The sequence below is a fragment of the Saccostrea echinata genome, unplaced genomic scaffold (assembly GCF_033153115.1).
Source record: "Saccostrea echinata isolate AGI-Se365-2 ecotype Australia unplaced genomic scaffold, CSIRO_AGI_Sech_v1 ptg000033l, whole genome shotgun sequence".
NCBI classification, from domain to species: Eukaryota; Metazoa; Mollusca; class Bivalvia; order Ostreida; family Ostreidae; genus Saccostrea; species Saccostrea echinata.
The window spans coordinates 38,418,500-38,445,000 of record NW_026889782.1 but is presented as its reverse complement, the minus strand read 5'-3'; the positions used below and the strand labels follow the sequence as shown (position 1 = coordinate 38,445,000).

Below are 26,501 nucleotides of genomic sequence, written 5' to 3'. Positions count from 1 at the left end.
TCACTCTTGTTTGTCACACAATAAGCATTTTGCTTGTCTTGTTCACTCATCTTCTATCTTTGAATTCTTTTAAAATGTTTCTCCTCCTACAGTTTTGGTCTCATTAGACTTTTAATTTGAGTAGACAATACTAAGATGCATCTTACTTTAAGTTAATATTTGTTAAGTGATCAAGAATTTTGATGCTCTCTGATTGGTCCAGACACTCTTTCCTGAGGTCTATCTGAGTGATTTTGTCGAGTATGAAGTCTAAGGCATCTCTTCTTGGAGCAATCATCCCATAGAGATTTTCGAATTCAGTGCATGTATCAGAATTATACTGAAGTAATTTTAATGTTTTTGTTCACAGGTAACAACCATCATGGCAGCTGAGGTGAAATCTGGTGATTTTAGATTAAAGTTCTTGATAACCATGAAATCAATGCATGGCTGGAATGCCTTGCAGGAAGCTCTAGAGAAGAAAAGCAAAGCAGAAAGACAGAAGATCCTGACTGAGTCTTTCCACCAGAAGGAAATAGAAATTGCTTTAGAGATAGCATGCAAACAAGGAATGATAGGAGCTGTGCAGTTTCTTACAGATAAATGTGGCATTGATGTCGAAAAAGTTAAGAATGTTTGTGTGTGGACTGCAGCAAGTGGAAGGCATTCTAATATTGTGAAATATTTCATTGAAAACCATTCTTTTGATGTTAATCTGCAAAATGACCAAGGAATGGCAGCCATACATTTTGCTTGTGTTTCTGGAAATGAACATTTAGTGGAGTATCTAGTTAACAAAGGAGCCAGTTTGACAGACACTAATAACAAAAATGTGAATTGTCTTATGGCTGGTGCTTGGGCTGGCTCTTTAAAAATATGTGAAATGGCCATAAAAGCCGGAGTGGATGTCAATGCCAAAAACTGCTATGATGAACACATTCTTCATGGGACTATCCGACAGGGCTTCAATTTAAACGAGAGTCGTCTACATATCATAGACTATTTGGTTAAGGCAGGAGCAAATGTGAACAGTGTAAATACTGCAAACATACCAGTGGTCATATATGCTGCTCTTACCTTTCAATCATGCACTAAAACTCTAGGGTATTTCCTGAAGCATCCTCAAGTGAACATGCATGATAAAATTGATGCAATGAAATATGGAGGAGCATTCTTGATTAGCACAGGGAATTCAAAAAGAGGATTCAAGTATTGGACAAGAGCTGTTGAACTCCAGGAGAAGATGAAATTTGTAGAAGATGAGAATAACAATTCTGCACCTTATCATGGTGATTTTTCTTCCTATGAGCCAACTTGCATTGAAGATATCCATAGAATGAAGGAAAATCCAGTTCTACCAATTTATTTCATGTTTGCACTTTTATCTAAGCTTCATGTCAAGTATGGTCATAATTGCATACCATGTCTAGAAGGGTTAACTGATGTGATTATTTCACTGGGATGTTATGGTTTCTTTCTAGAAGTTTTTGCATTCACCTTCCTTCACACCTTTTCAAACAATGAAAATGTGAGTGCAATTCCAGAGTATGATAGTGCCTTCAGGACCATCTGTGTCATATTAGCCTGGCATGATGAGAAGGGAGATGAAATTTTCCCAAAAGTGTTGGAATTTTATAAGAAAATGTCTTGCGGTTTTGAAATGAAACAGCTGTGCTGCCAGAAGGTAATTGAGGATGAAGCAGAAGAGATTTCACAAACAGAGAGAGATTTAAGGGAGATAATTGTACATGCACTTGAATATAACTGTCCGCATGATGGAGATGAGGGGAGTGATTTGGATACTTGTTCTTCTTATGATGACTATAAAGATGGAAAACAGAGAAATATGTACATGAAACTTATGATACAACTCAGTGCTTTGATTCTTGGCATTTTTCCCAGTCATAGAGAGGAATTCCTGCCCTCTCTTTTTAAGCTTCTGATAACAAAGTTCAGGGATGAAAAACAAGTAACTTTTCTCCACATTGCCATAGAATGCATGGAGACCACTCAAGATTATCAATGGGATGAAGATAACCAGGCAGAACTAGTAAAGATACTGATAGAAAATGGAGAAGATGTAAATGCCACAGATAATTACCTCTGCTCACCTGTACATGAACGGGCTGCAATTGTACAATGTGATAACCTACATCTCATTCAGGAAACAGTGGACTTGATGGTAAAGCATGGTGCTCACTTGGACATCAGAAATAAGATTGGTTTGTCAGGGCTTAATGATATGATTGATTGTGGAGTTAAAGTTAATACTGCAGCAAATCAAACGCTCCAATGTCTGGCAGCTGAAGTTATCATGGAGAAGAATCTAGATTACCGAAGTTCCACTCCAAAAGCCTTGTGGGATTTCATTCAGCTGCATGATCCAGAGGAACGTTTGGATGAGTGTAAAATTCCGTATGCTTGCACATTCTACGGTCCAGAACGGTTTTGGTTTAATGTAGAAGATCATGTGTGTGATGTATAATGAAGCTGGTCCATAAGAATTGATGGTTCCAAAATGAAGGAATTGACAGAGAGACTGTACATTCATTTTCATAGTATCGAAATAGAAGGACTAAAGGTTGTTTTAAAAAGAAAGATCTTGAGCCCTGCTTGCCGAAATACTTACTTGATTGTTTCCTCTTTTAGATACGATTGGTAAGAGGTGTTTTGAAAACTAGTATCAAAGTTTCTGTATGTTAAGTATTGTTTCAATATTTTAATTAATTGCTTGTTATAATCTAAAACCAATTTTAAAATTTTTATTTCTTCTGTTGGTACTTTGAAATACTGAAGCAGTGTTGAAAATTGACCCATTTTTTTTCTCCAAAAAAATTAATTAAAAATTCCCAAATGACAGATTGAATTTTTCAGTCATTTACTATTATCATGATTATAACTCGTAAAGATGTGAATCAACAATAAGCATACAATCTAACTTTATTTATTCAACAGATAATTTAAAAAACATTATATCCCATTTTGCTTATTTTTCAATTTAAAATTCCCAATTAAAAGGCTTTAGGACCCTGTACCTGAAAGAGTCATGATTTAATTTTATGATTATAAATGTGAAAGATGTTTTGCTTTATTCTCTATAACTGTAAAATAATATACCTATGTTCACCATACAATCTTCAAATTATGGTACTGGTATTTATGTTGTAAATTTTTCTTTGATCTCCTTTTACACGTTTAATGAATGGCCTTGTTTTTTTTCCTGGTTTTTTTTTTTTGTGTGTTTTTTTTTAATTACAAAAAAATATTAAAAAGCAGTAGAGTATGATTCTTGTATGGTTAATGTTTTTACAAATGTTCAAATTGGAGATGCTTGCAGTTCAAATCAATGTAGAAGGTTTCAAAAGGTACTGAAAAATGATTATACAATGTTTTTTTTTTATGCCCCTCCTTGAATATGGCCAGGGCATGTAGCGTTTGTACTTTGTAATGTCCCGCAGTCCGTCTGTCCTTCTGTCACACTGCATTTATCACAGTTTCAAAGAAACTGTTCAAAATATGTTAACCAAAATTTCATATGCTAATACATGTTGATGAGTGGCGCAGTGGTTAGAGCGTCTGCTCTAGAGTCGCGAAGTAAGGAGTTGATCCTTACGTCGGTGGTTCGAATCCCACTGTGGGATGTGGAGACCGGTCCTTCGGATGAGACAGTATAAACCGAGGTCCCTTGTCGCAGTAGGTGCTGGCACAAAAAAAATCCCTCACTGCTCAATGGCTGTAAGTGCCGAGTATAGGACAAAATTTGCAGCTCTCCACCGGCAAGTGGTGGCGTCTCCATATGAGTGAAAAATTCTCGAGAGGGATGTTAAACAACTTACATACAAACAAACAAACATATTGATGAGGGGTATTCAACAGTGGCATATTTTTCTTGACTTTTACCATCCCTATCACCTTGACCTCATTATTCCCTTTTTCACATTTAGTTCAGTTTCAAAGTATCCAAGATCAAGGTTTATCTGATCAATAAATTACAATTTCATATATGGTGTTTATGTTATGTTGAGGTAAAGAAAGGAGGAGGGATAAATATATATATATTAAAGCAATATAGGCTGCAACTTTGATGTCGGAATTTTTTAATGCAAAATTGTAAATAACTATTTCAATGACAAAAAATAACATTAATGAACTTCTTTTGTTCATATTTGCGATGAAAGAACTATTGATAAGCTTTAACTGAATCAAAATTACATTATTGTCGTCCTGTACAATAATGATATCTTACATAAAGCTGTATATCGGATTGTGTATAGGAGTCTTTCCTCTGCTTTATTTTAGACTAATTGATCAAAAAAGGTTTCAGTTTCTTACAAATTTATCATGATAACACATTTTAACAACAACAAAAAAAAATTTCAAAAAATGCAGCTCAAATTGCTTTATTAAGTTTCTTATTGGTTATATATATAAAAATATATAAAGATAACGGTGATTGGCCATTCTGCCTCCCACCATTGGGATTCCGGCAAATAAGGAAATTAAGGTACATACAACATTCAATTTGATCCACTAAAGGTAAAGGGAACTTTATTTTCAACCATAACATCAAGAAATTTTCTGTTGCATGAAATTAATTTTTAGGTACCCAAGCAAATTGCAAGTTACCTTACCGTAAGCCCATATTTAGACCTTTATCTTTTTACGGGGAGGGTCTGGGAGGGACCCCCGCCAGTTAGAAGGAATTAAAATTACAAGACCGGAAACATATTTTGCTAGCCCGGTCAAAATATGGAAAATCCCGTATATGACTTTTATAAATGTACATAGTTCGAGGGGCTGGGTTACACTCTTGATCCCAAATTTAGACCTTCATCCTTTAACAGGGAAGGGTTCTGGGAGGACCCATCAACTGTTAAAAGAAATTGAATTTACAAGACCGCTAACCTATTTAGCCAACCCGGTCAAAATTCTGATAAAACATATATATAACTGTTATAAGAAAACATAGTTCGAGAGACTGTATTACACCGTGGATACCATATCAGACCTTCATCTTTTCATAGAGGAGGGATCTGGGAGGGACCCCGCGACTCTCAAAAGAATTTGAGTTTACAAGACCGGGAACCTTTTTTGCTAGCCCGGTCAAAATTTGGGAAAAGTCCGTATATGATTGTTATAGAACTATTGTTAATTGACAGTGCTTCATCGATATACCTAAATGTCGAGTTGAAGGCCACAGCAAGTGTTTTCTTCTTTTCACGTAAAATATTTTGAACAAATTCTTCATATAGATACAAAAATAGGTCTGCTAATAACAGGGCGCAATTGGTACCCATGGGAATTCCAGTAGATTGTTGGAAGACCTGGTCTCCAAAACCAGAGAGATATTGTCAATCAGAAACTCGAGCATCCTTTAAATATCAAATTCAGAGTACTTGTGTATACAATCAGATTGTTTTTTAACAAAATAATTTTGCAAATGACCAATGACAAGGTAAGTAAATTTACGAGTTTCATTTTTATTGAAAAAGCAGCTGTTAATGATGTCAGAAAGCCTGGATTTTAATTTTTCGTGGGGGAATAGTTGTATATAAAGTTGAAATATCGTAAGATTTTATGTTGTTGATTTTGGTAAAATTTTGCGATTTCAAATGTTCCAAAAGTTCCTTGGAATTTTTTAATATCCACATCTGATTTTCATATATTGTTGAACAGTACTCTTGAAGTTTCTCTTTCACTACTGTTAATATCTTAGTGAGGAGTAAAGAAAGAGGCTTGGTAGAACATTTACTGGCACCCGCTATGTATCTTTGTTTGTAAGGATTTTAATGAAGTTTCGGAATCCAATATAGATATGGTAATTCAAATTCATTTTAGTTGTTTGGAATATTGATATATTCAAAACTGACATATGATTTTGAAGAATTTCCTCCTTAGAAAGGAAGGTATGAGTAAAAGTAGGATTACCACTTGTAGAAATAAATCCAAGTTCCTCTAAAATACTTTTTATATAATGAGCCTTACAAAAAACAAAGACAATGTTTTTATCTGCTTTGTCAGCAGGGACTAGAACGTACACATCATGTTTTCTATTTTATTCTTTTTTTGCACTTCTGGATTATTGAATACAGAAGGATAGTTCTACTACACATTTATTTATGAAAAGGGAGGTTATCATGGATTCTGACGAAACACATTCGCGACTGAACAATTGTTTGTTATCAACTTACGTCATTTCCCGTCATTATGGAAGTAGACGGAAAATCATTTTTGCATAAATCTACATTAGCTTTCTTAATGACAAATGTACCCGAAATCACATTGATTTGGCATAGGTAAAAAAGTCTTCATCCTATCTCATTGGAAGAAGGACGGGGGACCTAGTTGTTGCTTTGCAAAAGTTTATTAGTCGTTATTAATATAGGGGATATTTTTTTTTTTTTTTTTTTTTGTCATTCATATTTTTATTTCCGTCATAACATGCATTTTTATACAAACATTACAGAACTACAATAGAATGGCATAAAAACAAATATTCTATATGATAGATAAAAGAGATCCATTTGAACAATTTTGAAAAATAGACAGCATTTTTTTTTCGTAACATTTAAACCTTCAGTGACTGAGAAATGTTTTCAAAAAATCCCAACTTTGTTTTATCATGTCTGCTTTCTTATGAGAGAGAGAAAAGGAGGAAAAAAAGCTCTATAGTTCTATAATATCTAAGTACTTCCAAATAAGCATAAAAAGACGGTGTTATATTTTTCCATTTACAATTCATTATATATTGCTTTGCAACCAGAATGATTATGTTCAAAGTTCTGAATTCAGTTTCACTAGAACTTTTATATCCAAATATGATTTCTTCAGCAGTAAATTTAATAATTAAACCACATGTATTTCGAAGTTTATCTCTTAAATTAGACCATGAAGTAACGGAATATGGACACAAGCACAATAGATGAATAAGTGTTTCTTTAGTATCATGGCAAAAAGAACAAAGTTCTGTTTCGACTAATTTGCATTTCATAAGTTTGCTATTTGTAAAAATTATTTGATGTAAAAGCCTAAACTGAAAGCATCGAAGCTTTGTGTCCTTTGTTATTAAATAGGGTAAAGAAAAAGAGTCTTTCCATTTATTTTCATTAATATGTATTGAAAGTTTTTCCTCCCATTTCCTTAAAGCCATTGAGGGGGACTCTGTTATCTTTTCAACAAACATTTTATAAAAGTGTTTTGTAACTTTCATATTTTTTTGAAGTTTCAAAATATTTTCACTTTTAATTTCATTCAATTTTTGGTGATGTTTAATCGTTTGCTTCCAATATTTAGGGATTGCTGATAATAGTCCGTTATATTCAACGAAATTTATGTTTAAATTGTATGCATTTTTAAATTGGATGAAATTCATGAAATCGCCATTTTCCATGATTAAGTCATTAATGAAAAAATACCATTGGCTATCCATTTTCGTTTAAATACGTATTTTTTTCCTACTTTGATATCATTATTAAGCCATAGTGGTTGACTTAAAATTTCACAAGGGGCTGTGGTAGAGTTTTTGACCAACCTTTCCCCAAGCTATTAATACACTTTTCCAGAATGGATTAAATTTGTTTGAAATGGTTTCTAAACCTTCGTATCTGAAATACCACATTTTTTCATTTCAGAATTTGTGTGTCGTGTCCGAGAGCAAGAGTTTCCATGGGGAATTGATAGAAGAGTCAAGTACTTTCTTGACCCATGATATTTTCAAAGCTTGACAGAAGGATGCTAGATGAGGAACCTTAAGCCCTCCGTTTTCTGTTGAATTATATAGAACTGTACGTTTGATCTTGTCTGGTTTGCCTTCCCATATGAATTCAAAAAACATATTTTGAAGTTTCTTTAAAAAATCTGCAGGTGGGTCCGGGAGGACTGTAAAAAGTTGAACAAGAATTGGTAAAACCAATGTTTTGAGCACTGTAACTTTTCCAATAAGTGTGAGGTTTCTAAAAGACCAATCATGAATAAGCTTTTTGACCGCTTGCAACTTTTCCTCATAATTACTATAAGTAATATCAGGTTTGTTTAGTTCAAAAGTTATACCTAGGAGTTTAAATTTACCATCATGGTTCCACATTATGTTTTCTTTTGTTTTAATTTCTTGACCACAGCCCCTTTTTGCACCAATCCATAAAGCCTGTGTTTTTTCAAAATTAGGTTTTAGTCCAGAGCAAGCAGCAAAGGAGTTTATACATTTTAATGCTAAATTAAGGGATTTTTCATCGTCTGCGAGCGCTAGAGAGGTATCGTCTGCATATTGGCTGACTAGATATTCTGAATCATTAATATTAATTCCCTTAATATCTGGATTGTTTTTTAAGGAGGCGCTGAGGAGCTCTACCACTAGAATAAATAAATAAGGCGAAAGAGGGTCCCCCTGTCTTACACCTCTTCCTATTGTAAAAAAAAAGACGAAAAATGACCATTGTTAAGCACACAGCTAGATATATCGTGATAGAGTAGTTTGAACCATTTAATTATTGATCTCCCAAAGTTGAAGAATTCCTTCTAGTTCATTTTTTTCATCTTCTGTAAGCTTTTCAATATACTCATTTTTATTGTCAAAAAAAATTTCATCATGTTCTTTTGTTATTATGTGATCACCAGCAGTATACAACTCTTTATAAAAAATTTCCTGAGACTTTAAAATTTCCGAAAGTTGTGTGATTTCAAAGTCATCAATTATAATTTTGGGGATGATTTTTTCTGTATAATTTCGTTTCTCCAGGTTACAGAAATATTTGGTACTTTTCTCCCCTTCTACATTCCATTTTGCCTTTGCCCTGATAACAATACCTTTCACTTTGTCTTCTCTTATTTGCTTTAACTCATTTTCTGTTTTAACGGTTTCTAATTTAATTTCCTCTGAAAGGGGCTTTTCATACAGACTTTGTAATTTTTTCTCAAGCCCTACCTCTGTTTTATCTCTACTGCGTTTCTTAAATGAGGTATATGATATGGTTTTGCCTCTTATCATTAATTTTAAAGTTTCCCAAAGTAATTGATCACTAATTGTACAGCTATTATTTGTATCATATTGAGAAATAGTTTCTGAAATGCATTCTTTAACAATTTGGACATAGGTCTGATCATATAGTAAACTATTATTAAATTTCCAGCTGCCTCTTCCTCGAATTTGGTTTGTGAACCTGAAGCAAATTTCAATAAAAGAGTGATCAGACTTGTACGCATACCCGATGTCGGATTTCATCGTACAAAGTTGGAGATCAGCGGAGATTAAGAAGTAATCTAATCTAGCCTGCTTGCTCTTCGGGCCATGCCATGTAAATCTAGATATATCAGGGTTATTTTCCCTCCATATATCAATCAGATCCAAATCTGGTATCATTTCTAAAATACTTTCTCTGGCGTTAGGATTGTTTTGATGTTTGTAGTTGCTAGTATCTTTTTGATAGTCTAACGGTACATTAAAATCTCCCCCGATTATAATAGAGTCATTCCCAATTGCTTCTATCTTGCGGTGAATTGAAGTATAAAAGTTTGGATTATCCTCATTCGGACCGTATAAAGCAACTAAGGTTAAATTTTTATTGAAACATTTTAAATCTAAAATAATGAAATTCCCATTTGTGTCAATAATTTCTTTACATATTTCAAATTCAAAGGAGTTTTTAAATAAGATTGCAACTCCTCTGCTGCTGCTACTGTTTGAACTAAACACCCCTTTAAATCCCCATTCAGTTTTCCAGATGGCTTGTGTTTCTGTCGTGCTATGTGTATCTATCAAGAAAGTAATATCAAATTTATCTCGACATCTATTAAAAATATCTCTACGTTTAATGTTATTTGAAGCAAGTCCCCGACAATTTTGGCAACCAATAATTAAATCATTCATATAATAACAAGAAGAAGATGAAGAGATTGTTAGTTATTTCTGCAGTCAGTTTGATGGTTGTTTGTATATACATGTAGACAGTTTTCATAGTGTAAAACCCTCCCGCATTCTGATATAAACACCCTCCCATCCAAAAAGAAACTTCCGCTTTTTGAAGCCCTAGGATATTAAAACAAAAACATACGTTAAATTTACATATTTCATACTCTTATACTTAACAAAACGAAAATATGAGCATATAATGTTTAACTCATAGATAAGTTAACTGTTTTCATTGGTGATTACAACTCAATCGTCATTCTTAAAAATAGCAGTGATATTTATCAATGAAAATGTAGGTCAGATTTCTCCACGCAACTGAGTGCATACACATCTGGTAAACATGGGTATCGGAGTCACTGAAGCGGACGATCTATTTTTTTAGCATCACAAAGGGGAATTCTTTGATACTTCTAACCTCTGGCGGCATTGCGAATCTTTCCTTTAAGAGTTTTGCCCTTAGGTCGCTTATTTCAGGGGGGAGGTCCGGCGATACTCCATATCCTGATCCACTCTTTAATTTTTTTAGCCCCTTCAAGTACCTCCTCACGTTCAATAAGGCTGTTAAATCTTACGATTATGTTTCTTTTTCCTTCTGGCCCACCCGGCAAGCGATGGACAGCTTGAAAAAGCACTCCATTAGCAAACGGTTCCTCAAACTTTAAAACTGTGTTCAAAAACTGTATCACCTTCTTTTCCGTTTCTCTCGGCCGCTCGTCATTTGACCCATCAATACCGCGAAAGACCAGATTCCATTTTCTGCCCCATATTTCAAGTTTAAATCGCTCGATTCGCTCACCTTTAAGTGCCTCTTTCACCTCAGGAAAAGATGTTTGATGAATGTCTGAAATGTCCTGATTTAGATTTTCACATGCAGTTTCCAGATCACTGACTCGTCGCTTTACATCCTGGATTTCTCCTCGAACACCCTTTATGTCCATGGACATGATAGCGAAGCATTCCGCAAGATCTTTTCCTTCAAATCGTTTTTTTAATTCATCCAGGGAAGCGTGATTATGATTACTAGATGGGTTTTTGTCCACTTCCATTTTCGGGTCGCTAAAGGTGAACTCCTTGTCCGCCATTAAGATCGTGCGTGACGGGTAGTAGTCAAATTATTAGGATAATATATTTAGCACCAGAGTTTTGCTTCCTGCTTATCACTCTAAATTTCTAACATAAATACAATTGATAATTGGACAGTGCACATATAGGCCAGACAAACGTGTGAAAGAGCAAATACAACTGGAAATATCCCAGGAGCTCAAAAATACCACTCACCCCACCATTTGTCATCCGGAAGTCCCTTACACTGCCATATAGGGGATATTTAGACCATCGACTTCCTTCTGAATAGAAGGTTGTTTTATTCCTGTTTCCTATCATAATTGACAGTCGCTTTTTATAATTACTGCAATTTATTGGAAACTAACGGACAGGTTTACAAGATATTTTGAAGAATGGCGCACGATATCAACACCTCTGGAATTTCAATGAATTTTCAGAAAAATCACTTCCCGTTACATTTTTGTTCGATTTTAAATGTTTTGATATTTGCTCCAATTTTTTTTCTAAATGAATCAAGACACATTCTTGATTTTGATATAAAATGTCTCATTGTTGTATGTATTACGTCCTTTTCTTTCGTTCAGTTACTTCCGGGTAAAAACATTGAGATGAATTTTTCATGTGGTAACTTAAGGAGCTGAACTGTTTTCAACAAAGATTAGAAATAACTAGAGCGAGCTCGTTGCAAAGCAACGAATAGGTCTTCCGTTGGAGCTGCGGAAGGAAGAAGTGACCTTGAGTCAAGGTCATGCCACATTCTAAAGTTATACATGTAAGCAATCTTGTAAGGGGAAGCAACTTATATTTCGCTAGGAAAAACTGTAAAGGAATGTACGTGACCTTGAACATTCCAAATGCCTTGCGTCAAACCATGACACACTCTCGTCATAAAACCCAATCTGTGTGTTACCGACTTGAAAAGTTCACAGTGACACGTCATGTTCTTTTAGTCCATACATACAGTCAAAACATCTTATCCTTAGTGACCTTGAACTTGAGTCAAGGCCATGTCACACTCTGCATGATACCAGCAATGTTTCCTAGTACAAATACGGTAGCGAAATTACAGTTTCTCTGTCAGTGACCTTGACTCGACCAAATGACCTTGCATCAAGGCCATAACACACACTAGTTAAAAGAAATCCCAGTCTGTGAGTTTCTGAATGATAAGTTCAGCCATGTTTTTTTTCAGATCATAAAGCGAGTCGGAATAATTTGTTAGGTTCAACATAATGATTAAAAAATTCATTGAGAATGTTTTATGCCCAGTTTGGATAAGTAGTAAAACGTGGAGATCGGTCCTTTGGATGAGACCGTATAAGGTCTCGTGTCGGGGTAAGTGCTAGCGTGAAAAGGATCTCTCATGCTATAAATTTTGAATTTACCGGGTGGCAGTAAATACTGACAACCGGTAAGTCCAAAATTTACAACATGACAGATCCATGGCACTTGATTCTACCTCTGATTTCAAAAGATTTGCACTGTTCCTGATTCGTATTGTTTGAATGGTCTTTTAAGCTTGAATGCTGCACAGGTGCTTGTGGACAGGAACCCCCCCCCCCCCCAATATACACCCCGGGGTCCAAGAATATTTTTATTCGTCTTTTTACATAAATTAATCTTCTAGTACACATTTACAATGTATTCCATATGAAAAATCCATAAAAATAACGTAGAATTAACGTTTTATTAAAAAATCATACCCGCGGTATTATGAAATAGAGAAGGTAAGTCACTTCCATTTGTTAACACTGGACCCATCTTGGATATCGGGCCTAAAATATCATATACATGTACCTACCACATGTCACCAAAATATGTTATTATATCTTGTTTCATCGTCAGTTGTCCATTCTATTTCCACAAACCCGTGGCTGCCTCCTTCAAATTTCTCTCGTTCTCATGAATATTAATAACATACATTCAACCAATGGAATAACATCTGACGCTTCAAGTCAGAATCAATGAAAATGATCAGTCTATCTTGTATTTGGATGTAACCATGACCACGAGCTGTACATCAACTTCGGTTCGAATTTTCTTTCTTAACGAGTAACGCTATTCAGAGTTCTCACACAACGTCTACATTCGAAACCCTGTATTTTAATGTAAAACCTTGTAGAAAAAGTATTTTAGAATATACGTTACTCACATCTGTTCTTCAGGATCTATCGTATTTTTTTTTTCAATAAATCTGCCACGCATACCATTTAAGAAATTTACCACAGGTACTTTAGGACAGGTGTGAAACCCCTAGGGCATGCCGTTTCCTGCTCTTGCTCTGCTAATCCCTATACACAGGAAATAATCGCGACTAATACTTAATACACAAAGAAACAGAATATATTCAAGTAAACTTGGCATTGATTTTTTTTCTTGAGTATTATTGAGAATAATAAGTTTTAGTGATATACCTCCCCCCCCCCCCGTTTTAATTGTTTTGTGAAGTTCATCACCATGCACATTCCATCTTCTGTAATTGGAAAAATGTTTAAATTAAAAACAAACCACTGTTTACAAAAGAAGTAAATATCGAGGGAAAAAAATTGTTATATTTTATTGATATCTTTTATAACGTTCACGCGCCCACTCACTGCAAACGCTCACCATCGAATATTACAGCTTTCCGGTCATTCGACAATTTCAGGGAAATGCTTGCACATTAATACAGTAAAGTGAAATTATTTAAATGAATTATATTGTTCTAAATTTGGTTTAAAAAATACATGAACGGTATATAGATATATTTTTTTCCTCATAGGAATGCTGAAAACTGTTAATCGGAACTCGCACTGACTATTGTTTAGCACGTGTATGTAACATTGCAGTTCGCATATAATTTGAAAAGAGAAGTTATTAGAACTTATATTTCCGACATTAAAATTTGTCACGTTAAACTCTCAAATGACTCAGCTTATAAATAGTTTTCTTGATACTATTTAAAAAAAGATGTCGCTTTAGTATTGATATATAACTTAACAAAATTAATAATAATAAATAAAATAAAAAAAAACGATTAAATATATTCTGCTTTACAATTTTTTTTGTTCATTCATTATTTTCACCTTTTGTGAAATACAAGAAAATACTTTCATAAATATACATACACTGCGGGATTTTAATTTGTTTTTTTTTTAAGAGGGAATTTCGCAAAATTCCTGTTCGGGGAGATAACTCCCGTTTGTTTACGATACTAGTTGATCGATGATTTAACCACAGCGGGGACAGGTAGGTGATGAATTTCCCGCGGAGGGAACGCGGTTTACCTGTCTCACCTGGCCAAATCCCGCGTTGTGTTTATACCGCGACGGGGCGCGGGAAATACGGGATCCGCGTTGCCTGTACTGTACATGTATAGTCAATCAGATTAGAAATACAGCGACTTTCAGAATTTCGGGCCGTAAAAAAGATCTGATTTTGATTAGATTTCAGGTGTATGCGAATGTGTGTGTACTGAGGGGTTAGTTAATTCATTCAAGATTTATTATATTGTTCGTTTGGACGAAGGCTTCATAAAAATATACACACTGCTTGTACAGGTACACATCAATGAACGTTCAGATTAATTCAAAAATCGGCGGACATTAATTTATTTTAGTTATCTAAAGGCAATGTTATTTCCAGAGACATTTATATTTTCTGTTTTTTTGTCTCGGATTTTTCTTTTTTGTGATTTACCGGTTTACAAAGGCCTGTGTTTTAACAGCTGTTCATAAACGCTGTCAATTAATATATGATCAGAGAAAACGAGACATCTCCCGGTAATTCATTTCTTATGGAAAATATATGGATTGACATCTTAGTATTTACCTGTGTAATTACGATGTTACAAACCGTGACGATGACTAGCCAGAAGGACTACCCGTTATGAAAACAACTCATGATCAACTCAGCGGACCTATAATTGACTTTAATATATGCTGTAAATCAATAAAATCATTTCAGTTTAACCGATATTTTATTGCAAAGATAATGGGAAAAAAAGACTTGGGATTTAGAATTTTTCTGAATTTCAAACGCTCGATATGCATATATTTGGGGCGCTCTTGCATATGCACTTATAAAACGTGCATGTTCTGTACTTGCATGCGTGTACATTGTATGTATCCATAAAACCTTAAGAGAGCTGATAAATGTGTTCTGATTTTCAGAAAAAATAATGGGAACCTATAAATAATTACATGTTTATCATTTTGTTCGCATACAATAACAAGTTTAGTAGGAAAAAAATAATTTGTTCAAGGTTAGGTGTCTAATAAATTTGTAATATTCAAATACAGTTACGCATGTATGTCTCATTCTACATATTTTGGAGGCGCGTGTGAATGTGGGATTTTGTATTTCCATACGCTCGATATGCATATATTTGGGGCGCTTTGTATATATACAGTTGTACATTTTAAGGGCGTCGACAAAAGAACGTATATTAGATTACATACATGTACATATAAGTTTCAAAAGTTCCATTACTAGTAGGAATTAATTAAGGTTACATATTTTGAATTTTATTATGAATAAAACAGACAATTAATTCGATATCGAGAAATAAATTGTTTATAAAAATAACTATGCAACTTTCCTGTAATTCAGCGAATAAAATATTAAATAAAATACACTAGCGATTTAATCAAAGATATGAAATAATCTGAAAAATTCAACATATTTATCCACTCATGACTTATTTTATAAAATGAATTTGGAATGGCCATTCTATGATTTGTTTTGTGTATGACTAGGTCGCTGGATCACACACGCCGATTGATCCTCGGTGACCTCCTTTGCCACGCGCTATCGAGGGAGGTGTTACATAATTGTAAACACACAAGGTGAATGTTAAAGGCGCACACTTAATGGCTGTAAATAGTCTATGCTTCAAAGTTATGTTTTATTTTCTCAGTATATTGTTTGTTTTTATATGATAAGAAGAAAAGGTTATCTTTTTCCCCCTTTTTTTAGTAGACTGGTTTATTCGACTTTGAAAAAATGAAATAAAACGAAAAGTTGTCAAAAAATAACTTGGAAATAAAGCACAAAACACTTCAAGAACCTTATTCTAAAGAACATTAGCATCTAATGTAGCCAAATTTATTATTTATAGTAAGTTTATTTTAGTTACACGCATGAAGAGCTCTCGTTTACTTGCTGAATGAAAACAGTTACCTGTATATGGGTCAAGCTTCTGGCGCATTTAAAACACAAGACTCGAACAAAATAACATTTTCATGAAATCAATAAGATGTTAAAGAACAACTTTTTTAACGACAGCCATTTCGATATATTTACCGTTTTTGAGTTATAAAGCAAAAAATTTAAAGGGCTCCAGATCCCTAATTTGAGGGGCCAGCCCCTTTTTAGTGGTGTCAAATGAAAGGCCTTTAAATTGTGCACAACTTTTATTCTACATGTCTTATCAAAATATTTTTAGTTTTAAAGATACAAAGGAAAATATGTCTAAATTTTCGCTCTTTTAGGCGTTCTAAATTTTGACCCCTAATTAGCGCCATTTTGAATACAGAAATCGAAAAACAAAAACCGATGTGCACAACTTCAATCCTTCTATTATCTAAATTCGGTAGAATTTCTGCTCCAGCTTTTGTAGTCTCGGAGCCTTTGTCCGGAAATGAAGCCTAATAAATTTTCATTTAAAGGGCAATAACTCAAAAGCGGAAGTGACTTTTTGAACTATTCGACAGCATTCTGATAGAGTTTTGTAACGTCTATAAACTCTGCAAATTTGAGCAAAATCCGTTGAGAAATGAGCGAGATATGAGGTCTCAAAGTTGGCGTCTAGGAAAAAGAAGAAAAAAAAAAAGAATAATAATCTTAACCATCAGAATCAGTAGAAGGTCTTCCGTTGGAAACGGAAGACCTTAACAAAACAACTGTGCATAAAAAAACCGATAACAAACACAATCAACCGGATTTACTTCCTTTGTATACCGGAAGTAGTAGAAATTTTAAGCATTTCCGCTGAAATCAATAGAATTATTCTTTTAAGGATGCAACTCTTGGTCTTAAAATTCATAACCATTGGTTTATTTTTGGTGTTAGGATGAGGCTCTTTTAAATGTTAGAAATGCATTATTACATTAAAGATCGCTGTCCATGGTTATTTAAAAAAAACATACTAAGTATATGGTTATGAGGAGCAAAAAAGCCTCGTCCAAAATTGTGAATATCTTGGCTCCTGGGTCAAGGGCTTTTTCGACGCTGTTTTGAAACAAAAAAAACTATTGATCATCCTGCAGGAATCGAAAAATTCCTCTTTCATTTGAAGAAGTTCAAGAATCTAACACAAATGAATGCATCAGTAATAAAATTACCAATACTAATAAACCTGACGATAAACATGAAGAAAATAATGGAGGGAAGCAACAAGCGAACGAAGTCTTGGATAGCCATCAATATTCTGAGTCATTTACATTTGTTTTGAATCGACTAGAATGGCAAGAGATAAAGCCTAGTAAGAATCGATCAAGTGCCAGAAATAAAGTCAAGAAACCTTTTTTTAAAATGTCCGAATTCCTCCGAGTTTGAATTAATATACTTCCGGAAGTGAACAATCGATAATGCGTACGCAGTCATTCAGTATAATAATCCCGCAGGCAAGTAGTTTGTTTACCACTACGATTTACAATTGATTTTTTCACGTTTGGAATTTTCAAGTTGTTACATTAATTTGAGTAAGGAAAGCTTCATATCACTCTCTTCAGTTTGATCCAGTGTGTTTTTATTTTTGATCAAAATAATTTATGCATTCTTTGATATACCGTAGATTTGATCCATGTGTTCTACACACGACTTCCGATTTGAGGCTTCGACTGACAGTAAAGTAATTGATGGGGTCACATGACCCCGTCTAAAAATCACTTTCAGAAGATGTGCAGTAAACATCATACAAGATGAAGCATTTAGTGACTCTGATTCTCTGCAAAACACTGTTTTGTTAGGATTCGCATGAGTGATAATGGAGATATTGCTGATAAAAGGCCACATTACCAGATTCCAACCTCGGAAGATACCTTACCCAAAATTGCAAATGCCAAAGAAGTTACGTTAAGGATGCGAAAGCAGAATTTTGGCATGTGAAGCTTGATAAGGAATCGTCTACTTACCACATTTTGGACTGTGCACGCTTACCGATTGGACTTTCATCAGAACATAATGCATTTGCTAGAAAATTGAAATGCAGATACATGTTCCATAATCCTAATGAGAACAGTGAAATTCATCCTTTCCGCGTAAAAAGCGGATTTGAACCAGAATTGTCGAATGACTCCATACAAACATATATTGACAAAACAAAACTTAAATTGTCATCTATGGAAGTCAGTAAAACTGTTGACAATTTAATTTTGCTTGAACATAAGGCATAAAAGGAACTTGAAAAACATAATGACATCGTTATAAAAAATGCTGACAAAAATACTATGAGTGTTGTCAGCGTAAGACAGTTATATAAAAGAAAGTGAACGGCAATTAAACTCAAAACAGCAGATAACAGATCCCAATTTAAAGCATCCTGGGGAACTTATACAACAAAGAGTTACGGAAATGAAAGCAGAGGGCGTGCTTGATGATATTACTTTTAGCTTTCTACACAACTCTCAAAGCACAAGAATAGGGAGATAACATTTACTCCCGAAAATACACAAACTTAATATTGAAATCTTTAATGCCATTTAATATAATGGATGCTGCAAAACACCTATCATTCCGCAAGGCATCAAGATAGCATGACTATGTTGGGCCAACGTCGGTAAATGGTTGTACTGTTGGCTGGTGGTTGGCGTCCGGCATTCAACGTTGGCCCAACACTGGGCCAATGCCAATATGGTGCTTTTCTATTTTGGTAAGTTGGGAAGACAATGTTGGCCCAACAATGGCGCTATGTAATCAATGTGAGCTTTCCTGTATTTTTAACGTTGGGAATAGCTGCATTGAAACAACGTTGGTCCAACGCTTTAAATGTACCCTTATCCATAGTGACCAAAAGCGTTGAGTATACAACAATTGCCCAACATCGACCCCTCTATATGCAGAGAAGGCTATAATTAAGTTTTCTGTATGTTGGGTTCACCACACTGGACCAATGTTGGACCAACGTATGTAATTTATTTAAATGTTCGAGCTTTAAAAATATTAGTTATACAACGTTTGCCTTACATTACCCCTCCTATGTAATGTGCGCGTGACTATAGTTTCTGCATTGAACCAACGTTAGTCCAACGCTTTAAATGTACTCTTATCCATAGTGACCAAAAGCGTTGAGTATACAACAATTGCCCAACGTCGACCCCTCTATATGCAGAGTAGGCTATAGTGAAGTTTTCTGTATGTTGGGTTCACCACGTATGTAATTCATCTAAATGTTCGTGCTTTAAAAATTAGTTATACAACGTTTGCCTTACATTACCCCTCCTTTGTAATGTGCGCGTGACTATAGTTTCTATACTGACGTTGGAATAATACATTCACCAACGTTGGTCCAACGTAAATACGAAATAAAATATGCAAAATATACTGAGTGTTCGACTAGCCGATAGGCGGATCCAGCCGGGAAGGGGTTACTGAATTTACATTTAACCTAAAACTGCAGTTGGCAACAACCCCCATCCCCGTGAATCATGGGTCCCTTAAATATGAGTTGCTTGAAAATAAAATTTAGACACGAAATTTGTTTTGATTTGGTGTTTAACTCCCTCAATCGCCCTTCCTTGAGAAAAGAAAAAAAACCACGAAAATACACCTAACATTAGCGCACATGTGTTCATTGTGAAATCACGACAACGGCCCAACGTTCGCTCAACTTGTGTAAAATACATTCAGGTCACTTGGAAATGCGTAGAAGAAAAAGATGCAGTTTCACGTATACGTAGAATGAACTAATGAAGACTTGTAATAATACACGTATATCATATAGTAATACAAAATTTTACACTTATATAAAGAAAAAAGATTGAATAACTTTTAAAAATATTAAATACATAAACGGCAACACTTCCAAAAGTCATGGCAATACGAACTGATCTCGCAAATCGTTTGAAGAAAAAGCGTAGTGAATTAGCGCAAAGAGCATACAGGATGAGGAGACAAGATAATCAGAAAACCCGCATTATAGAAACGAAAGATGACATTATTCTGCAATTTCGAGTAAAGGGAGAAGAGGAATGGAGCCTCTATAAGCCTTAATTGTGACGATGTGCTTGATCGCTGTTTTTTTCTTTTTTCATTCCTTTTATGGAAGTTAACAGAGTTATCAGTAAATGTAGTATTTTACCGTGGTATTGTTTTTTCCTTCCAATATAACTGATGTTAACATACTTATTGGTACATGTACTAAGGCATCGAATTGTTGTATTGAATCCTACAGGTACCCTATTTGAGACATATTTTTTTTCAAGTCGGTCTAGACCAATAAGTAAATTCCAATGGGTCTTGGATGGCTAAATATGTAGCCTCACATACCTGTCTTATTTTTTTTCCTTTTTTGAGTACAGGAAGGATTTGTGTTTTAAGCACGAGTGTTGTGTATGAGGTGTGTATATACAATATATAGAGGATATTCAATGTTTTGTAGATGAATAGGGAATTTATTTCACGAGTGGGGCAGGATTTTTTGATATTTTCACGAGTGCGAAGCACGAGTGAAAATATATTTAAAAAAATCGTGTCTCACGAGTGAAATAAATTCCCTATTCATCTACAAAACATTGAATTTTCTGTTTATAACATTTTCTTTGATTTTCCCTTTGCCTCTGTCTTTTCTTAACACAGTGTCATAGACTTGACGTCATAGTTGAGCAGTTGAGACGTCATAGCTTAGCAGTTGTTTGATTGAAAACATTACATAGCATGGATTTTAGCAACATATTTGGGAAGAAATTTGCAGTTTTAGCTCTATCAAGATGCTTAGTTACTGTCTCTATCTTATGACAGGCCAGAAATTATTTTTTACTTACTTTGATATCCTTTCACACTGTGAGAGAATATCATTTTTGGTATCCTTTCACACTGTGAGAGAATATCACTTTTATTCAATAAATAAATCACGGTATTTCACTGTTGACAATGTAATAAATGTAGATACTTATAATCTTACCTTAATAGTAAATGTCACAATTTAGCATAACTTCTGTAAACTGTAGGGGGTTAAACGATAGTAAAAAAAAGAAGATGTTTTTACCTATCTTAGAAATTTAAAATCCTCAATATATTGTCTTCGGGATACAACACACATGTATTCGTCAAAGCCAAAGTGGCATTACAATGTTGTTAAACCATATTTTGTTGTGATTGTTCCGATGAACCAGTAAGTAAGAAAAGGCCAAAGGTTGCAGTAAGAATGTCCCTTAGGAAAGCAAAAAGCAAAGGATCACACCACCACTCCCTCCTTTGCCAGAATGGCCTGTCTCTGAGGATGAGGAAACAAACATTTTGCCACCAACTCAAATCAGCCACAGTCTAAAAATAGTGAAAGAGCATCAACATCAACCTCACTGTTTGAAAAATTAAAGCCCTCTCATCCATCAGTTACATGCTTTTGAGGAAACTTTAAAGAATAGTTTTATGTTCCTTTTTAATCCCCATCTTCATTTCTATATTCTTACTGCTATGATCTCAATATGCAGCTATGGATGTTAAAATATTGACTTGCCTTGGGCTCATCAAAGCACACGTACACCAGAACACTTGACTCTTACAAGCGCTTCTGAAAAGGTCTGATGGGATCCAGTCAGTTGATGATGGAGAGCCCAACCAATTTAACATTTCCCCCTAAAAATAAAGGATGATGTGGACAAATTTGAGGAGAAGTTGGAAGACGTTGAAGTTACAAATCAACTCGTAAGTTTCCCCCTGCTTGTAAACCATTATACTATTGTTTAAATTCAAACACAAAAGAAAATTTGGTTCAACATACGGGTAATAAAATGTTTAAAATGCAAATTTTGTTTAAAAACATTGAACTTGTATACTTAATGAATGTCTGTAGCATATACTTGTAGATAAAGAATTTATGCACGATCGGTGGGGAAAATGTAAAGTCCACTGTCAGAAGACTTGTCCTACCTTTTTACCAATGACCTTGCCATTCGCATCAACTGGAAAGGGAAAGGAGGAAATATTGACTTGAAGTAAAAACAGAGAAAATGCAAATGATTCTGAGTGAACGAAAGAAAAGAAATGAAAACTTCTTAATATGAAGCATTGCTCGACACTTAATTTATTATAATAGATTTAAAATTTCCAAAAGATCAAAGATTAATATCAGCAGCCAATAAGTGGATGTTATTTTATATTTTCTTATTGGAATATTCCTTGGATGTCCAGTTTGCCCTGAAAAAATCAAATAATTCAAGAAAGATTATTTTGAATGTCGATTAGAAATACACCTAAAATGAGTTGACTAACTAGAATAGTGTGGAACATGTGGATGACATGAATGTATTATACTCTAATAGTCCTCAAATGACATTTCTTTATTCTTTGTAAGTCAAATGTTAGTCATGCATTGGTTTATTTCCACTGTGTTGGCCCAGTGTTGGCCCTGCACTTACCTAGCCGTTTACCGTTCGCCCAAAGTTGGCCCTTCACTTACAAAGCCATATACTATGTTGGCCCAATTCTGGCATTGCGATTATATATATTAAGTTTATAATATTGGCCCATAATGGCATTAACATGCCATGTACTTTGTTGGTCTAATGTTAGCCCTACGATTACTATTCTGCCACAATAAAAAGTCTCTCAGTTTCTTTAGAAAGTTTTATTTGACAGATAGTTAACCCTCACTTGCATGTGCAAGTGCGCATGTGAACGTGCGTCTGGTAAAAAGCTACAATAAAACAAAACCAAAGTAAGTAATGACAGGTACTGATTTCCATAGAAAAATTTCTCAAAACTGGATTCACATAATGTGAACAAATTACACAGACAAGTAATATCTCTAGTAAATCATAAACTAACTATACTCTTATCAACTGTATCAAATTCCATTCATAAAATATATTTTTAAGAGAAATACAGACTTAATTACTATCGACTATAAATGATGACATGAATAGCACGCCATACTTTAAGCACATGGCACAAACATTATCTAAAATTATGCAGAACTGCAATAATTAGCATAGCTGGCATTAGAGATATAGGTAAGCGATAACATAATCTGAAGAATAAACAATGTGTAAAAACTTTAAACTACTTACACCGTGGATTACGAACAATCAACCGGGAGTAAAAACTCGCCGTGACAGTATGGCGGCACAAACACTGAAAATTAACTCGTACTTAAGCACATTCAATAAAAATTCATATTGCACTCAGTCTAACTGACGTAATAGTACAACGTAAATTCTAAAGACATGAAAATATTAAAAAATAGACAGAACAATCCCCGTCTGAAATCTCAAGATTTCACTATCAAAATTACAAACTATTAAGAGCATTACAAAAATCAATAATCTCAGTCTGTCAACACATTCTCAGACTTATACGATTTCACTTTCAACGAGAAGTATCATGTCAACGACTGGTCTGATATACACTGTAGGCTTTCCATTCACAATGGTACGAATTTCAGCTTTTCGCACATGATCATCAGAACTCTTGAAGGCTTTCACAACTAAGCCAATAGGCCAGCAGTTCTGTTCAACAGTCTTGTCTTTTATAAGAACTACATCTCCTTCGGCTATGTCACGTTGATTCTTGGTCCACTTCCTACGACTCTGAAGTAGCGGAAGATACTCCTTCTTCCATCGAGACCAGAACACACTAGCTAAAGCTTGAACACGTCTCCATTCAGCCTTCAACATGTCTCGACCACCAAATTCTCCTATTGAATTGGCCTTGAACTCATACTCGTTCTTCTGTGTCAATAGCATTGCTGGGGTGAGAATCATGGGGAATCTGGGTCAGTGGATATCGGAACAAGAGGTCTTGAATTAATGATTGCACAGACCTCCGCCATAAATGTGTTCAGCTCATCATGCGTTAAGGTCTTTCCACTGGCATCAGTCAGCATTGAATTGAGGATCTTCCGGGTAATACCGATCATTCTTTCCCATGCCCCACCTATGTGGGATGCATGGGGTGGATTGAAGATCCATACAGTACCAGAATTGTGTAGATACTTCTTCAAGGGTGCATCGTTGACGTATATGGCATCAATGCGCAAGTCATCTACGGCCCCAACAAAGTTAGTGCCTTGGTCAGAACGGAAAGTCTTTACCTGACCCCTTATGGCGGTGAATCTTCTGACAGCATTGATAAATGCAGATGAACTCATTTCCTCAACTAGTTCAATATGAACCGCCCTTGTAGTTAAGCATGTGAACAATATTCCCCAGCGCTTGGAGTTGGCACTACCTCCTCGAGTCTTACGTGAAACTACAGCCCAAGGTCCGAATGCATCTACAGCTACGTTTGTGAAAGGTGGCGATGGGTCAAGGCGGTCTGCAGGTAGATCAGCCATGATCTGATACTGCGTCTTCCCTCTGAGTTTTCTGCACGTGATACATTTATGAATAATCGATGAGACAAGTCGTTTGGCCCCTGTTATCCAAAGTCCAGCAGCCCTAATAGCTCCTTCGGTGAAGTGACGCCCTTGGTGCTGCTTGATATTCTCATGATAGTGTCGAACCAGTAAGGTTGCTATGTGATGGCGTCCAGGTATAATCAAGGGTTTCTTCTCTCGCAAAGTCAATTTTGAGTTGACTATCCGATTTCCTACATGGAGAAGTCCCTGATCATCTAAAAATGGATTAAGGTTGGCTATTGGGCTTCGTCGAGGTAGAAGCTCGTCTCGTCCTATACAGTCAATCTCGTCACAGTACACCTCAGACTGCACCATTCGGATCACAAAGTGCTCTGTGTCTTGGTATCTTTCAGTTACTGTGTTAGAATCAACGTCTTTGCCTTGAAACTTGAAAAGCATGTATCTGAGAAAGTTCATGGCCAACACAAGTTTCCTCCAGTCAGAAAATCGCTGGAATCGTTGAGTCATTGGAGTGTAAGGTTGTCCACCATCTTCGTCTGCAGTGCAGATTTTCATTGCTGAAACAATAGGGCGAATCTCTTTATCTTCATCTGGCTTAATGAGTGAATGTTCATTCTCATTTTGTTCCTCCTGTTTAAAAACAAGAAGTTGTTTTGGTCCTTGTAACCAAGTGCTGTCTTGAAGCTCATGTGCAGGTAGACATCTCGTTGCTAAATCTGCAGGGTTATGATCAGTAGACACGTAATTCCACTGGCTTGGAGTTGTAAACTTCCTTATGCGGTCTACTCTGTTGGCAACATAGATATAGAATCTCCTAGACTCATTACAGATGTAGCCGAGGACTACTTTGCTGTCAGTGTAATACTTCATAGAGTCTATTTGTATGCCAAGGTGATTCAGAACACACTGTGCAATCTCCACTGCCAACACAGATGCACACAATTCCAATCGTGGGATAGTGTGTCCACTCATGGGTGCAACTTTAACCTTACCCAACACGAATCCAACTTTGCACTGTCCGTCACTATCGGTCGTGCGCAAATAAATGACAGCCGCTATGGCCTTTTCAGATGCGTCACTGTACACATGAAGTTCTTTCGTCACTGCTTTGCTGAGATTTGTCACATATGTCCGTGGAATACGCAGGGCTTCAAGTGCGTCTAAGGTATCCTTCCAAGAATTCCATAGAGATGTTAGTTCCTCAGAGAGGGGCTCGTCCCAGTCTCGAGTCTGTGCTATAAGTTGCCTGAGTAGGAGTTTACCACAGATGGTCACTGGTGCTAATGGGGTCATAAATCCCATTGACGGTTGAAAGTAGACCTCTTCGTGTGGCAGGTTTATTGTCTTTTGATAGTTGGAACAGAAAGGTGTCATTGTTTACATCCCAGCTTAACCAAGGCTTCGCTGCAGAGGCATGTCCTCCCTTTGTAAATCTAAGTCTTTCAGATTTGATGCTAGGTCTTCAACTGGAAAGGCTGACATGACTTCAGGGCTGTTGGAGGCAAATTTATGAAGCCGGAGATTACCAAATTCCTTCAAAGCGCTCTGAGTATCCTTGAGAATGCGAACAGCTTCTGCAGTGGTTGGACAGGAAGTCAACCCATCATCAACGTAAAATTCATTTTTTACGAAATTGGTTACGTGATCTCCATAGTTCGGTTTTGCCGCTTCAGCTGCCTTTCTGAGTCCGAGTGTTGCTACAGCAGAAGAGGGCCGGTTACCAAAGACATGGACCCTCATCCTATACTCAATGATTTCTTTGTCAAGGTCGTTATCCTTGTGCCACAAAAATCTTAAGAAGTTGCGATGATCCTCTCTTACTAAGAAACAGTGAAACATGTGTTGCACATCGGCAGTAACAGCAACCATCTCCTTGCGAAATCTTAGAAGAATGCCAAGCAGGCTGTTTGATAAATCTGGTCCTGAAAGAAGGACTTCATTTAGGGAAACTCCTTTAAATTTAGCCGACGAATCGAACACGCCCCTGATTTGATTGGGTTTTCTGGGATGGTAAACACCAAATAGGGGCAGAAACCAACATTCATCTCCATCAGA

The 26,501-nt window shown here is 35.6% G+C and overlaps 2 protein-coding genes across 2 annotated transcripts; one reads left to right on the top strand and one right to left on the bottom strand.

Annotated features, from left to right (window-relative positions):
* The first annotated feature begins 361 nt into the window (after positions 1-361).
* LOC133198911 (uncharacterized) lies at positions 362-2,631 on the top strand. The gene has a single exon (XM_061334834.1). It carries the CDS (start codon positions 362-364, stop codon positions 2,462-2,464), a length of 2,103 nt encoding a protein of 700 aa, XP_061190818.1. The 3' UTR covers positions 2,465-2,631.
* A 21,215-nt stretch (positions 2,632-23,846) lies between these two features.
* On the bottom strand, positions 23,847-25,820 carry LOC133198553 (uncharacterized). The gene has a single exon (XM_061334631.1). It carries the CDS (start codon positions 25,818-25,820, stop codon positions 23,847-23,849), a length of 1,974 nt encoding a protein of 657 aa, XP_061190615.1.
* Positions 25,821-26,501: the final 681 nt, after the last annotated feature.

What these genes read in the sequence shown, in the direction of transcription:
- LOC133198911 (XM_061334834.1), top strand. Translation starts at nt 362, where the DNA reads ATGGCAGCTGAGGTGAAATCTGGTGATTTTAGATTAAAGTTCTTGATA.
- LOC133198553 (XM_061334631.1), bottom strand. Translation starts at nt 25,820, where the DNA reads ATGACACCTTTCTGTTCCAACTATCAAAAGACAATAAACCTGCCACAC.